Genomic DNA, 14,806 nt, shown 5'->3' on the forward strand with positions numbered 1-14,806 from the left:
TGTGGGAATCTGTGGGATTCCAACTTGAGATGTGGAGCTCCACATGTGAGATCCATGACCTGGATCTGGGGTTTCCCATGATCTGGAATCGGGATTTCCCATGATCCAGTGCAGGAAGTGCTTGGGCATTCCCTCTGGTGGGATTCCCAGTTTGTCCCATTTTTCCGAGTGATCAGGATGAGGGGAACGCCCTGGGACGTCCAGAGTGGGATTGGCCGTGCCCGCGAATCCCTGCAATCCTCTGCTCAGATTTCCATGATTTATCCATGGAAAACCATGCTGGTGGAAAACCTGCTCCCTTTTTTTTTTTCCTTTGGGAATAAAACCTCTGGACAGGGACTCACCTCCCTTTATACCCCCTGGAGCTCTGGGAGCTGCTCCCAGGAATGCGGGATCCCATCCCAAAGATTCCAGAAGAAGGAATGAGATGGAGCTTTGGAATCCTGGAGCTTTGTTCCCTGGGATAATTTTACTGGAAACATCCTCCAAGCTCGGATCAAATTTAGGGGAGAGTTTAAACAGTAGGAAAAAGGGAAGAGGAATGTGACAAAACCATTCCAAAGTGGAAAATTCTGGCATTTTTTTTCCTGGGAAAAACCATTTCCCAAACAATCCCCCTGCCACCAATGGAGTTTTCCATTTTGACCCCGGATTCGTCCTTCTCCATTTGTTTCTTTCCTTGTTTTTCCCGTTATTTCGGGAAAGGAGGGAGCTTCTCCCTGGAAAGCCAACCCAAAATTCCCACCTGGGAATTTTGGCCCTGGAAGCTGCTCCTCTCCTGGAGGTGGACACGGATTGAGGCGTGGATGGACCATTGGGATCGTTCCGCCCATCCCGGGCCAGATTTGGCAGGTCAAGGAGCAATCCCGGCCCGCAGGGACCATCCTGCTCCGCTTTCCCGGGAAAAGGGATGGATCCCAGGCCAGCAGCTCGTGCTCGGGGCTCTTTGGAAGCGGGAGCCAGGATTTTTCATGGATGCGTTTCTGTGTGTGGCTCTGGAGTTTTGCTCCCTCCTTGCCAAGCCTGGCTTTGGTCCCTGCTCCGAAGGATGGTTGGAACAAAGGATCCCTTTGTTGCTTTCCCTGGAAAATCGGGAAAACAACCAGAGGTGAAATCCCTCTGCTCCAAGGTTTGGGAGCGCGTTATCCATCTCATCTGAGTGGGATCAGGAGTTCAGCTGGAGTTTAAAACCAGTTTGAGTGCACGGGAACCACATCTCGACCACCCAAAGCCAGGAAAATCCTAAAAAAATCATGGAAAAGCGATTTTTCCCAGCTAATCCTGTCTTGGTTGGTTCTTTGGGATAAGGACATGGAGCGGGGTTTTGGAAAGGTGGAATTTGTGGAAGAGGCTGCTGGATCAGGCCTTGTCCTCCCTGCTCTGCTCCCGGTGTTTTCCGAGGGTTCATCCCCATGGGAGGAGGCTCGGGAAGGAGCTCCACAGCTCCATGGGATTTGTTCTGTCTGCTCACGGATAAACCAGCTGGAACGGAGCTGGTTCCCAGTTCCCAGAGCCACGAGGGAATCCTGGTGGAAAATGATCCTCAGGGAACGTTTTCCCTATGGAATGTTTTCCCTATGTGAATCCTGGTGGAAAATGATCCTCAGGGAACGTTTTCCCTATGGAATGTTTTCCCTATGTGAATCCTGGTGGAAAATGATCCTCGGGGAATGTTTTCCCTGGAAATTGTGGAGTTTGGCCCAAGGATGCCGGTCTGGATCTGCTGGGATCGGAGCAGGGTTTTGGGAACAAGCCTGAGCTGGATAACCGGGAATGCTGTCGGGATTGGCCTGATCCTCAATCCTGGCTGTTTTCTGGGAAGAACCTCTCATTCCTTCCCCCTTTTCCACTTCCAAGGGATCCTTGGAATCCTGGAGCAGCGCTGCTGCTTCCTGCTCAGGGAAGGGATCCTGGGTTTTGGTTTGCCCAGGATGAGCTGGGCTTGGACCTGGGCTTTGATCCTGAGCGTTCCCAATCCCATTCTAAATCCCCCTGGCTCAGATCCTTCCCTGGATTCCGGGATAACTCCTTGAGTTTGCAGCCCACGGTATCCAGGGAAAAGCCTTTCCTCCACTGGGAATTACTAACAGCTTTTCCATATTTTCCCCCTTTAATATCCCATTTTTCCCTCTACCTCATTCCAGCTGTTTGCCGAACATCCCTGAAAACAAACCCTGCGCTCATCCCAAACTTGCCTCATCCTGGGAAACCCCAGGTTTGGGAATATCAGTTTGGATTAATCCCATTAATTGTTGCTTTTGCTGCTGCGTGTTCATCCCGGTTCCCGGAATTCCTTGGATAACGGATCATTTTAATTTGTAGCTTCCCGAGGGTTTGACGAGCTCAGCACTAATTAACATCCCGGATTCCCGGGCCCTGCCTCATGTAGGTATCGCTTCCTTTCTAATTGCTAAATAATTGCTTGATTAATTAATCGCTTAATTAATGACCTGAGTCCATGAGGATACGCGGATAAAGCCGGAAGGAGGCGTTTTCCTTTGGGAATGATGCCGCTTGCTGCTTAGGAAAATGGCAATTCCAGCTGGCTGCCCCTGTGTCCTTGGGTTTTCCATTAATTCCAAAGGGAATGAGGGGGGGGTTTTGAAGGAATTCCGTCCCCAGCTCGGGTATCCCAGCACTGGAAGGACATGGAAAATCTGGGAGTGATCCAGAGGTGAGGCCAGGATGGTCAGAGGGATGGAGCAGCTCTGCTGGGAGGAAAAGCCAGGAGAGCTGGGAATGTTCCCCTGGAGAAAACTCCAGGGAATCCTCAGAGTCCCTGCAGGGGCTCCAGGAGAGCTGGAGAGGGGCTGGGGACAAGGCCTGCAGGGACAGGAGCCAGGGAATGGCTCCCACTGGGAAAGGGGAGATTGGGCTGGGATCTTGGCAAGGAATTCCTGGCTGGGCTGGAATTCCCAGATTTGCTGGGGCTGCCCCTGGATCCCTGGCAGTGCCCAAGGCCAGGTTGGACATTGGGATTTGGATCCACCTGGGACAGTGGGAGGTGTCCCTGCGCATGGATGGGGTGGAATGGGATGGGATTTGGGGATCCCTTCCCTTTCCCTGCTCCCTTTTTGTCTGTTCCATGAGAAAAGCAGATGTTGGGATTTTCCTGGGTTTTGTAGGGAGGGCAGTGGAGATGCTTTGCCTCCTCAGGGATAATGCTCCAGAGCAGCAATTCCCTTCATCCTGAATTCATCTTGATCAGATTCCCCATGGAATCCTGCAATGGTTTGGGTTGGAAGGACCTTAAATCCCATCCCATTCTACAATTTCCATGGGCAGGGACACCTCACACTATCCCAGGTGGATCCAAACCCATTCCAACCTGGCCTTGGACAGTTCCGGGGATCTGAATATTGTCCAATGGATGGATTCCTCTGTTCCAGAGAGGTGGCAGTGCTGGGATCCCGACTATGGAAACAAAAATTCCTGAAATAACCCCCTCCCGCTGTCCATCCACATTTTTAATTTCCATGGATTTGTTTTTTCTTAAGGACAAAGAAAATCCAGGGGAAAAAAAAACAAAAAAGAGGGAAAAGCTACAAAGCATAAATTTAAAATCAAACTATGGGAATATTAGGCGGGAATAAACCATCCCATTGTCCCGGTTCTTACAGGATTCTCCAGGAATGGGGGTCAATGTGATAAACGCCAATTTGCACAAAGATGGGAATGTTTCCTTGGGAAAACCATCCGGTTTGGAAAACTGGGTTCCCATCTTCCTTCCCGGCTCCTTCTCCTTTGTGGCTCAGGAGCTCTGCACAAAAGCCGGAGCTGGGAATGAGGCCCAGGGGCTGCAGCTGGGGAAATCTTGGAAAAAAGCGTTTCCAGCCAAAAAAATGCAGCTCCGTGCGGAGCGTGTGAGGGAGGTCCTGGATTTCACCGGGATCTGCCTCGGACTGGGGCGTTAATGAGGAGAGGGAAGAGTTTAAAGTGCCAGAGGGCAGGGATGGGTGGGATATTGGGATGGAATTCTGTCCTGGGAGGGTGGGCAGCGGCTGGGCTGGAATTCCCAGATTTGCTGTGGCTGCCCCTGGATCCCTGGCAGTGCCCAAGGCCAGGTTGGACACTGGGGCTTGGAGCAGCCTGGGATAGTGAGAGGTGTCCCTGAACATGGATGGGGTGGGAATGGGATGGGATTTAAGGTCACTTCCAACCCAAACCATTCCAGGATTCTGGAGCTCCTCTACTCTGGGAGAGCTGGGAATGTTCCCCTGGAGAAAATTCCAGGGAATCCTCAGAGTGCCTGGAGGGGCTCCAGGAGAGCTGGAGAGGGGCTGGGGACAAGGCCTGCAGGGACAGGAGCCAGGGAATGGCTCCCACTGGGAAAGGGGAGATTGGGCTGGGATCTTGGCAAGGAATTCCTGGCTGGGCTGGAATTCCCAGATTTGCTGGGGCTGCCCCTGGATCCCTGGCAGTGCCCAAGGCCAGGTTGGATCCACCTGGAACAGTGGGAGGTGTCCCTGCCTGTGGAAAGGGGTGTGCTTTCAGGTCCCTTCCCATTCCATGATTCCATAATTCCATAATTCCATGATTCCTGGGCACCTCCCAGAGGCGAGGAGCTCAGAATGGACTCTCAGACACCTCTGCTCCTCCATTCCCTGCCTAGGAGCCCTACAACGCGGTTACTCTGCCGTTACTCCGCTGTTACTCCAGCTCGTGCTGCTTTCCAAATCCCCCGTCCCAGGACACGTTAACGGAGCCCAGCAGAGCCAATTCCAGCCAATCCATGTCTGTAAACTATTTGGGATAATTGGTTGTTTGCTGTGTTTGCTCCTTCCAAATCCAAGCCCACATTTCACGGCTTCTCCGGTTACCGCTCCTTGGAAGGGCTCTGGGTGTTGGATGGCTCCTCCTGGGAATGGTTCCCATCCCAGCGCTGCCCCCCTCGGAATGTTCCTGATGGTTTCAATATTCCCAGCTGGGAGCCAGCCCATGGCACTGCCACTGGGGAGGGGGGAAAATATTCCCAGAGAAAACTCCAGGATTTCCACAGCCGGGGTTTGTAGGATCATGGAATGGTTTGGGTGGGAAGGGATCTGAAAGCTCAGCCCATCCATGGGCAGGGACATCTCCCACTGTCCCAGGTGGATCCAAGCCCCACTGTCCAGCCTGGCCTTGGGCACTGCCAGGGATCCAGGGGCAGCCCCAGCTGCTCTGGGAATTCCAGCCCAGCCAGGAATTCCTTGCCAAGATCCCAGCCCAATCTCCCCTTTCCCAGTGGGAGCCATTCCCTGGCTCCTGTCCCTGCAGGCCTTGTCCCCAGCCCCTCTCCAGCTCTCCTGGAGCCCCTGCAGGCACTCTGAGGATTCCCTGGAATTTTCCCTTCTCCAGGGGAGCATTCCCAGCTCTCCTAGAACAAAAGAGCTCCAGAATCCTGGAATGGTTTGGGTTGGAAGTGACCTTAAATCCCATCCAGTGCCACCCCATCCATGGGCAGGGACACCTCCCACAGTCCCAGGTGGATCCAAGCCCCAGTGTCCAACCTGGCCTTGGGCACTGCCAGGGATCCAGGGGCAGCCCCAGCAAATCTGGGAATTCCATCCCACCCCTTCCCCACCCTCCCAGCCAGGAATTTTTTCCATAAAGGAGAAATTCTCCTTCCTCCAGCCCTGCTTTGTTCCCAGAGCTGCTGCAGCTCCTGGGATGATGGGATTGGGTGAAATGATCCCATTATTCCCAGGATATCTGAATGACAGGTCCCTCCTGGGAAAAAGGTTGGAGTTCCAGGGCAGTGAGAGGGAAGAGGGATGGAACAGGGATGGGGAGACAGGAAAACTGGATAATCATGGCAGAAGCTTTCCAGGTGGGAATATGCTCATTTTCCAGGAAATTTCCAGGGTTTGGTCCCTTGAGGTTAAATTTATCCACAAGGGATTCTCGCCTGGGGGTTGTGCCCAGTGGGATCCTCTGCACAGGGGGCAGAGATCCCGATCCCAACGATCCATCTGTGCCGTGGAAAAACCCCTGGAGGTGGTTTGGGATGCCTGGAGGGAATTGTATCCACCCCCTGGATAAATGAAATTCCTCAATCCATCCTTTGCCGCTCCATTGCTTTCCATGGCTTTTCTGTTCCCCAATGGAATCATATCCATCACCATTAACATTCCAGCTGCTCCTCATCCCTCTCTTTTGTGTTTTCCCTGTTTTTCATTGGAATATCGGTCAAAATCCAACAAAATCTCTAATCCAGCTCTTTCCCTTGGGGCTGCAGAGGATCCCGTGGGTAAGTCCTGGGATGAATCCAAGCGTTTTCCTTGTATCCCAATACCTGCGGAATGTCAGGATGTCCGAATGGAGCCCTTGAAACAATAAAATGGGAAGGGACGAAAGGAAAATTGGGATTTCCCCTCCCGAAAAAAAAAGGAGGTGGCAGAAGCCTCTGAGTGAATTTCCAGAATATTCCAATTAAATCCAATGTCTGTCCATTAAATCCCGTGCTGTTGGCTTCAAATATAAATCCAATAAAACTCCATTTGGAATTCTCTGTGAGGTCACCGAGCTGGAATTCTGCGGCCTCCTAAAAGGAGACACCAGGATTTTCCAGGAATTTTTCACGGATTGCTGGCAAAGCGGTCTCAAAAACGGGATTCCTATAAAATCCATGGAATATTGAGCCCACATGGTCCGGTTTTCCTCCTGGAATGGTTTGCACTGGGAATGAGGCAATGGGAGTTGGTGAGAGCTGAAGTTTTGTGGGATTTTCCCAGTTTTTTTCTTCCAAGGGTTGTGCTGTTCCGGAGACCTGAGCGCCGTTAGGTTTTAATGGAACGATGGGAATTGTATGGATTTATTCATTTATCCGCAGGTTTTGTTGGGATGGGGAGGTTGGGAGGTGCTGGGATACAACCAGGAGGTCAATCCCTGTCTCCCAAATCCCAAAGTTTCCAGGAAAAGCCTAAAATTGGGGCATTTCAAGCTGTTAACACTGGAGTTAAATTGGTTTATTCCCTGCATGGAAATCCTGGGAAAACCACCCTCCGAGTGGCCAAAAATTCCCTAAAAATGCTCCAAATTCTTGGAATATTCTTCTTGGAGCTCTACCTCATTTCCCTATGAGGAATAATCCTCTCGGGAATATCCACAGTGGCTGTAACACCCAGATTTGGGCTGGGAGCATCCCAAAAAAACCCGGAAATCAGGGATGGAGTTGATGCAGGCCTCGCTTGCCAAATCAGGGAGCTGCTGCTGTTTTCCGGGGATTTTTTTCCTGTGGAAAATGAGTAACTTTGGGATCTCTGGCTGCAGGAGGAGGAATTCATCGACTGGTGGAGCAAATTTTACGCTTCCACGGGAGAGAGGGAAAAATGTGGATATTACTTGGAAAAGGGATTTGACACCTTGAAGGTGAGTGACCTCCGTTGGGTGTGGATCCTTGGAATCCCCCTCTCCACAATATCTTTGGGATTTTTGGCTTTTTTTCCATCTGGTCTCGAAAAAACAAAAACATTTTCCCCAGGTGAGGGAAACTACGTTTCCTTTGGAAAAGCCTTTTGGGAAACTTCCAGAAATTTTCCCTTGGGAAGTGGCAGAGGGGGTGGGGAACTGCCACCCTGGGAAGGGTTTGGGAATGAGGAAAATCAGGGATTTCTCAGGGAAGAGGGAGATTTAGGCACAAGAAATGGTAAATTTAGCACAAACTCACAAATAGGGAAGATTTTCCTTGGTTTTGAGGAAAATATTCCCAGCTGGAAGATCTCCATCCATGAAAAATCCACCAGGAGACCTTGGCTCTGTCTGGGTCATTGGGATAGGTTGGAATTATTGTGGGATTCCCAAATTTCTCCTCTTCTCACTGCCCCAGAGAGAAATAAGGGCGAAAATTCCCAGAAATTTCTCCCCACGGGATGAATTTTCCCAGGACTGAAGAATTTTGGTTGGAATTTTTTTCCCCACAATCCATCTTTTCCTCCTCAGGTCTACGAGACGGAGCTGGAAAACGTTGAGGAATTTGAGCATCTCTCCGACTTCTGCCACACCTTCAAACTGTTCCGGGGGAGATCCCAGGATTCCAGCGACGACCCCTCGGTGGTGGGGGAGTTCAAGGTGGGATGGGCCCTCTCCCCATGGATTGTGTCCGTAGGGGTGGGAATTTTGGGATCCTTAAAGTCCTTCTCAGCCCGAGTCGTTCCGTGAGCCCAGGAATTGTGGGAGTTGTGGAATCCTCGTCCATGGGAGCGGCCAAGGCTGCTTGGGAGGGGCTTGGAGCAACCTGGGACAGTGGGAGGTGTCCATGCCTGTGGAAAGGGTGGGAATGGGATGGGATTTAAGGTCACTTCCCACCCAAACCATTCCAGGATTCTGGAGCTGCTCTGCTCTGCAGCCAGGGTGGGAAAGCTGGGAATGTCCAGCTTGGAAAAGAGAAGGATCTGGGATGAATTTTGAGCCCCTTGCAGGGCCTGCAGGGGCTCCAGGAGAGCTGGAATTTGGGACAAGGCCTGCAGGGACAGGAGCCAGGGAATGGCTCCCACTGGGAAAGGGGAGATGGGGCTGGGATCTTGGCAAGGAATTCCTGGCTGGGCTGGAATTCCCAGATTTGCTGGGGCTGCCCCTGGATCCCTGGCAATGCCCAAGGCCAGGCTGGGATGGACTTGGATTCACCTGGGATCAGGGATGTGTCCCTGCCCATGGGATGGGCTGAGCTTTCAGCTCCCTTCCCACCCAAACCATTCCATGATTCCCTGATTCATTCCGGTGACTCCAAGCCTGCTCCCATCTCCGCATGTTCTCCCTGAGTTCCTGTGTCCTTTCCAGGGTTCCTTCAGGATTTACCCTCTCCCCGATGATCCGCGCGTTCCGATGCCTCCCCGGCAATTCCAGCAGCTCCCGGCCAGAGGACTCCAGGAATGTCTGGTCCGGGTTTACATCATCCGCGCCTTCGACCTCCAGCCCAAGGATTCCAATGGGAAGGTATCCCGGTGGGAAAGCTCGGCGTTGGCTCCTGTAGTGGATTCTTGGGACAGCTCAGCCCTTTTTGGTCAAAATTGGGTCAAAATTTACAGATTTGCCCTAAAATTTAGGAATTTGTTCCTGTTTTCTGCCCCCCTTGAAATATCTGGGAAGTCAGGGAGGCAACTCTTCCTTTCTTCCTTTGTCTGTTGGGATTTTTCAGGATTATTTTCATGAGTTTTGGGTTTGGTTTTATTTTGGGTTTTTTTTTTTTTTTCCTGGTGTTTTGGTGCTGAAGGGAATAAAATCCCGTTTTTCCCAAAATTCCTTCTTGCAAAGGTTTTGCTGGTCTGGAGGGGAAATTCTGGGAAAATGGGAATTGTGTAGGTCCAAAACTCCCCAAAACTCAGGGAAGGGAAAAATCTTTTTTAATTATTTTGGTTCCACTGGAAAAGGGAGAAATTTGAGGAATAGCAGTGGGAAATATATGAGGAAATATCTAGGAAAGGTAGATGGGAAAATAGTAAATACACGTGGAAAATTTATGGAAAAATAATTCATAGATATGAAAATGTATAGAAAATATATGGAAAAAACATATGGAAAAAACATATGAAATGTGGGAAATATATATGGAATACGTGGAAAAATAGATGCAGAAATTCCAACCACTTTTGAATTTTCCCTGGTTTTTTTTAAGTGGATTTGGAATGGAAGTGTTTAATTCCTAAGAAATCCTCCATGAGTAATTCCTGAGGACTAAAAAGAAGAAAAAAAAAAAAAGGGAGTTTTTCCATTTAAAACCCCAAACCAACCCAAATTTGGTCCCAAATTTCCCCAGGGATGGGAATTTTACAGAGGCTCATCCCAGTCCAATACCTGGGTGCTCATTCCATTCCCTGAGTGCTGTTTCCCATCCATTCCTTAAAAAACAAATCAGCAGGAACCGGAAAATCCAGGAGAAGTGATGAGAAAACTTGGCCTGGGAGTTATTTCCAGGGAGTTCTTGGATGTGGCTGGGATGGTGGATCCCTGTAGATCCAGGTGAAATCTTTTAGGTGGAATTGGATCTTTCCCTTGAATTTTTTTCCTTCTCCCGCCAAAAAAACCCAACTTGAATTAAATCCCCCACTTTCCAAGTTGATGCCAAATTCCCAGAATAATTTTACTTGAGAGAGGTATGGGATTTGGAACAACCTATGGAAAAGGGTGGACTGGAATTGGAATCCCATGGGATTTTTGTGTTTCTTTCCATGCCCACCTCCAGTGTGATCCCTACGTGAAGATTTCCGTGGGAAAGAAATCCATAAATGACCAGGAGAATTACCTTCCCTGCACTCTGGAGCCTGTCTTTGGGAAGTAAGTACGGATTCCATTCGGGATCCACGGAATTTCTTGGGTGTCCTGTTGAGGGATTTGTGCTGGGCCAACATTCCCATTCCATTCCAACACCCAGTTCCAGGTTGGAGCAACCTGGGATAGTGGGAAGCGTTCCCTGCGCATGGCAGGGATTGGGAATGGGGTGGATTTTAAGGTTTTTTTCCCATCCCAATCTATTCCATGATTCCCTTGGCTCTCATTCATCAGTCCCTGAGATTTCTGAGCTGTGGACTGGGGAGCTGGAATTCCGTAGCGGAGGAATCGGGATCATCCCATTGATGGGAAGCAGTTTGGAGAATTTCTCCTCATCCAGGAATTTTTGATCCAATGTCTGAGGGAAAAATGTGAGGAATGGGGAGGAATGGGACACCTCCACATGTTCTGGAAAAAGGTTGTCCATGGATAATTGAGTTGTTTCCCTCAGAAATGGGATAAAATTCCAAGGATAATGGGACCAGGGAATGGCTGGAGCTGCTCCAGGGGGGGTTAGGTTGGATATCAGGAAAAGATTCCTCATCCAGAGGGTGGTGGGGCACTGGAACAGCTCCCCAGGGAATGGTCGCATTCCTAAGGCTGCCAGAACTCCAGGAGCATTTGGACAATGTTCCCAGGGACAGGGTGGGACTGTTGGGATTGTCCTGGGAAGGAGTCGGATTGATGATCCTTCAGGGGTCTTGTCCAACCCAGGCCATTCCATGATTCTCTGATTTTCTGGGAGAAGAAAGCCCCATGGAGTTGGGCTTCCCTCAGTTTCCCTGCTCCTTTTCCAGCTGCCCCTGGATCCCTGGCAGTGTCCAAGGCCAGGTTGGACGCTGTGGCTTGGATCCACCTGGGATCAGGGAAGGTGTGGAATGAGGTCATTAAGGTGTCTCCCGATCCAAACCCATTCCATAGTTCCATGATAAACGAAGCCAGCACAACACAGCCCTGGCCTGGCTGGATCAAGGTGACGCAGAAGCTCAGGGAGGGACTCTGATCCATCCCATCACCGGCGGGGTTGGCATGGGGCGTGGATCCATTCCCATGGAATTCCAGCACAGCACCATCCCCTTTTCCCGAGCACTTCCCTGTTCCCGTTTCCAGGATGTTTGAGCTGAGCTGCACCCTGCCCCTGGAGAAGGACCTCAAGGTCACCCTCTACGACTACGACCTCCTGTCCAAGGACGAGAAGATCGGCGAGACCGTCATCGACCTGGAGAATCGCTTCCTGTCCAAATACGGCGCTCGCTGCGGCCTCCCCCAGACCTACTGCGTGTGCGTTCCTCCCTGGGCTTGGGATCTCCAGGAATGCCGGGATTGGGATGCTGAGGGGGCCACAGGATCACAGCAGGGCTGTCCTGGGGGAGACCTGGATGAAGCTGCGCTGCCCAGAGTCCTGGTTCTCCTCCAGGGAGATCCTGCTCCAACCCCTGGTGGCTCCTGGTGACCTCGTGCTGAGGACACCCCCAGAGATGTGGCTGTCCCATCCCAGGAGTGGGAGATCGGGCTGGGATCTTGGGAAGGAATTCCTGGCTGGGAGGGTGGGCAGGGGCTGGGCTGGAATTCCCAGATTTGCTGGGGCTGCCCCTGGATCCCTGGCAGTGCCCAAGGCCAGGCTGGACACTGAGGCTTGGATCCACCTGGGGCAGTGGGAGGTGTCCCTGAACACAGAAGGAGTGGAATGGGATGGGATTTAGGGTCACTTCCAGCCCAACCCATTCCAGGATTCTGGTGTCCCTCTAGAAGGCTGGGAGAGCTGGGAATGTCTAGTCTGGAAAAGAGAAGGATCTGGGATGACCTTTGAGCCCCTGGCAGGGCCTGCAGGGGCTCCAGGAGAGCTGGGGAGGGGCTGGGGACAAGGCCTGCAGGGACAGGAGCCAGGGAATGGCTCCCACTGGGAAAGGGGAGATTGGGCTGGGATCTTGGCAAGGAATTCCTGGCTGGGCTGGAATTCCCGGATTTGCTGGGGCTGCCCCTGGATCCCTGGCAGTGCCCAAGGCCAGGCTGGACACTGGGGCTTGGATCCCTCTGGGACAGTGGGAGGTGTCCCAGCCCACGGCACTGGATGAACTTTGATGTTTTTCCAACCCGACTCATTCCATGATTCCACAGTTCCATGATTCCGTGATTCTGTTTGGTTTCAGGTCCGGCCCCAACCAGTGGCGAGACCAACTCCGTCCTTCCCAGCTGCTCCACCTGTTCTCCCTGCAGCACAACTACAAAGCTCCCACCTACAAATCTGACCGGATCATCTTCCGGGATCAGGAATATGTCCTCTCCGAGCTGGGTAAGATGTCAGGGATGCTTTGGGATTGCAGAATTTCCTTACTCCAGAGAAAGGGATGGAGCTGGATGTCATGGAGACATCACAAGGACTGAGTGATGGCATTGTCCCCATCCTTCTCCTCTCTGTCCGTGCTGGCTCTGAGCCATTCCCAAGCTTGCTCCAAATCCTGGGATTGAACCCACACCTTCAATCCAGAAATTCAATTCCCAACCTTGAGCTGGACCCAACCCAACCCCCCTGGGTGGGGCTGACACTCTCCAGCCTGGTGTTCCAAGGGCATGGAGACATCATGAGGAGGGACATCATGGAGGTCAGGAGTGGGTGAGGGACATGTCCCCCTCCTCCTCCTCACTGTCCGTGCTCTGCTCTTTTCCCAAACTTGGTCGTGCCCCAAATCCTGGGATTGAATCCAGGAACATTGACCTTGGTTTGACCAAGCCCAGCACCCCCAGGTGGGAGCTCCAGCCTGGTGTTCCACGTGCATGGAGATGTCCCATGAAGGGTGGCATCAGCAGGAGTGGCTGATGGCGTTGTCCCCATTGTCCCCTCACTGTCCACGTTGGCTCCGCCCTTTCCCCAAGGTTGTCCGTACCCCAAATCCCGGGATTGAATCCAGACCTTCAATCCAGGAGTGTTTACCTTGAATTTCTGCGCAGCTCCAAACTGATGTTCCAAGTGTATGGAGACATTGTGAGGAGCATTATGGAGGCCAGGATTGTGAAATGGACGTGTCCTCCTCCTCCTCCTCCTCACTGGCCACGTTGGCTTTGGACTATTCCCAAGCTTGGTTGTGCTCCATATCCTGGGATTGAACCCAGACCTTCAATCCAGGAGCGTTGACCTTGAGTCGGACCAAACCCAACAGCCCTGGACTGGGAGGGGAAGCTCCAACCTGATGTATTCCAAGTGCTGCCAGAGCCAGGAGAGCAGCTTTTTCATTGGAATCTCATTTTGGGAATGGTCACTAGAGGGAGACAATATCCCACACACAGACCTGGGAATTCTTTCGGGATTTGGGGGAATCAGGGAACAAACCCAACTTCTACAAAGAGGAGAAAAGCCCCAGACTTTTGGGTAGGAGTTTTTTGCTTGCCCATGGCAGCTCCCTCTGACCCAACATTCCTGGGGCAGGAGGGGTTTTTTTGGGAAAACTCTGCTTTAAGGCACAAAAAGAGGGTTTTAGTGCCAGGAGGAGGTGAAATCCCACTGGGCCTGGCCCAGGAGCTGCAGTTTGGAATCATGGAATGGTTTAGGTTGGGATCATAAGGATGATCCCGTTCCACCCCCTCCACAGGCAGGGACACTTCCCACTGTCCCAGGTGGATCCAACCTGTCCTTGGATACTTCCAGGCACAGCTACAGCTTTTCTGGGAATTCTCTTCCAGGGCCTCCCCACCCTCAGAGCCAAGAATTCCCAATATCCCACCTAAATTTTGATTGGATTTTTTAAGGCCACCACACCCCAAGGATGTCACCAGAGACACAAAACGAGGCACAGCCCGGGGCCGATCCCTCTCCGCGCTCTTGGGAGACAAAGCACAAATCCCTGCAGGAATTCAGGCTTTCCCCCGAGGAGAAGGGAAGCAAGGAATCCTTATGGAAAAGTTTTCCCGGGAGAGCTGGGGAGGTGTTAAAATGTGTCCCCCCCCCTGTGGCAGCGCCTGCTGTCACCTTCTCCGAGTTCAAACAGCAGAACAAAGCCCGAGGCCTGACCCGGAGCAGATCTGGAATCCAGCTGCGAGCTCCGGAGCCGGACTGGGAATAAACTGGAGCCGTTAAACACGAGAGCCGGGATTTTACAAGCTCCTCCCCCCGGCCCGTTATTCCATAACTCCCAGGTTTTGTTGTTCTCCGGGAAGGGCTCGTTCTCTTCGCGGCGCGTAAAGCCGCACGTGTGCGCACACGCCGGAATTCCAGGGTTTTGCAAATCGTTGGGAATTGGCCCAGGTGGCTGGAGTGAAGTGTGTCCTTGCCAAGGAGGAAGGAGCTGGGATATCTCACCAGGATTTGGTGGAGTTGGAATGGTACTTATGGAATACTTATGGAATAATTTTTATGGATCACGTTGTCTTTCACTTGTCGTGGAAGGTGCATGACCAGAGTGCGGTGAAGTCCACCAACCCCAGCCTGGGATTTTGGGGTTGTTTGGGTTGGACTCAGAGAATCAGGGAATTTTTTAAGTTGGAAAAGATCTTTAAGATCCTGAAATCCCAGAGTTAAGTTTGGACAATGTGACTGGTGTCACAAGGGTTTTCAGGGTGAAGAAGA

At 51.7% G+C, this 14,806-nt stretch overlaps 1 protein-coding gene across 6 annotated transcripts in view; it reads left to right on the top strand.

Moving 5' to 3' along the window:
• Positions 1 to 14,806, top strand: part of DYSF (dysferlin) — a 74,968-nt gene that overhangs the window by 41,327 nt on the left and 18,835 nt on the right. For 2 of the 6 annotated variants that reach the window (XM_077177915.1, XM_077177918.1), the window contains 8 exons: positions 2,323 to 2,385; positions 6,197 to 6,229; positions 7,252 to 7,350; positions 7,921 to 8,049; positions 8,758 to 8,913; positions 10,160 to 10,251; positions 11,356 to 11,526; positions 12,396 to 12,538. In XM_077177915.1, coding sequence (XP_077034030.1) covers positions 2,323 to 2,385; positions 6,197 to 6,229; positions 7,252 to 7,350; positions 7,921 to 8,049; positions 8,758 to 8,913; positions 10,160 to 10,251; positions 11,356 to 11,526; positions 12,396 to 12,538 — 886 coding nt within the window. The remainder of the gene's footprint in view (positions 1 to 2,322; positions 2,386 to 6,196; positions 6,230 to 7,251; positions 7,351 to 7,920; positions 8,050 to 8,757; positions 8,914 to 10,159; positions 10,252 to 11,355; positions 11,527 to 12,395; positions 12,539 to 14,806) is intronic. The other 4 variants (XM_077177919.1, XM_077177920.1, XM_077177916.1 and 1 more) reach the window with 3 other exon arrangements.

Source organism: Agelaius phoeniceus, chromosome 4 (assembly GCF_051311805.1).
Source record: "Agelaius phoeniceus isolate bAgePho1 chromosome 4, bAgePho1.hap1, whole genome shotgun sequence".
NCBI classification, from domain to species: Eukaryota; Metazoa; Chordata; class Aves; order Passeriformes; family Icteridae; genus Agelaius; species Agelaius phoeniceus.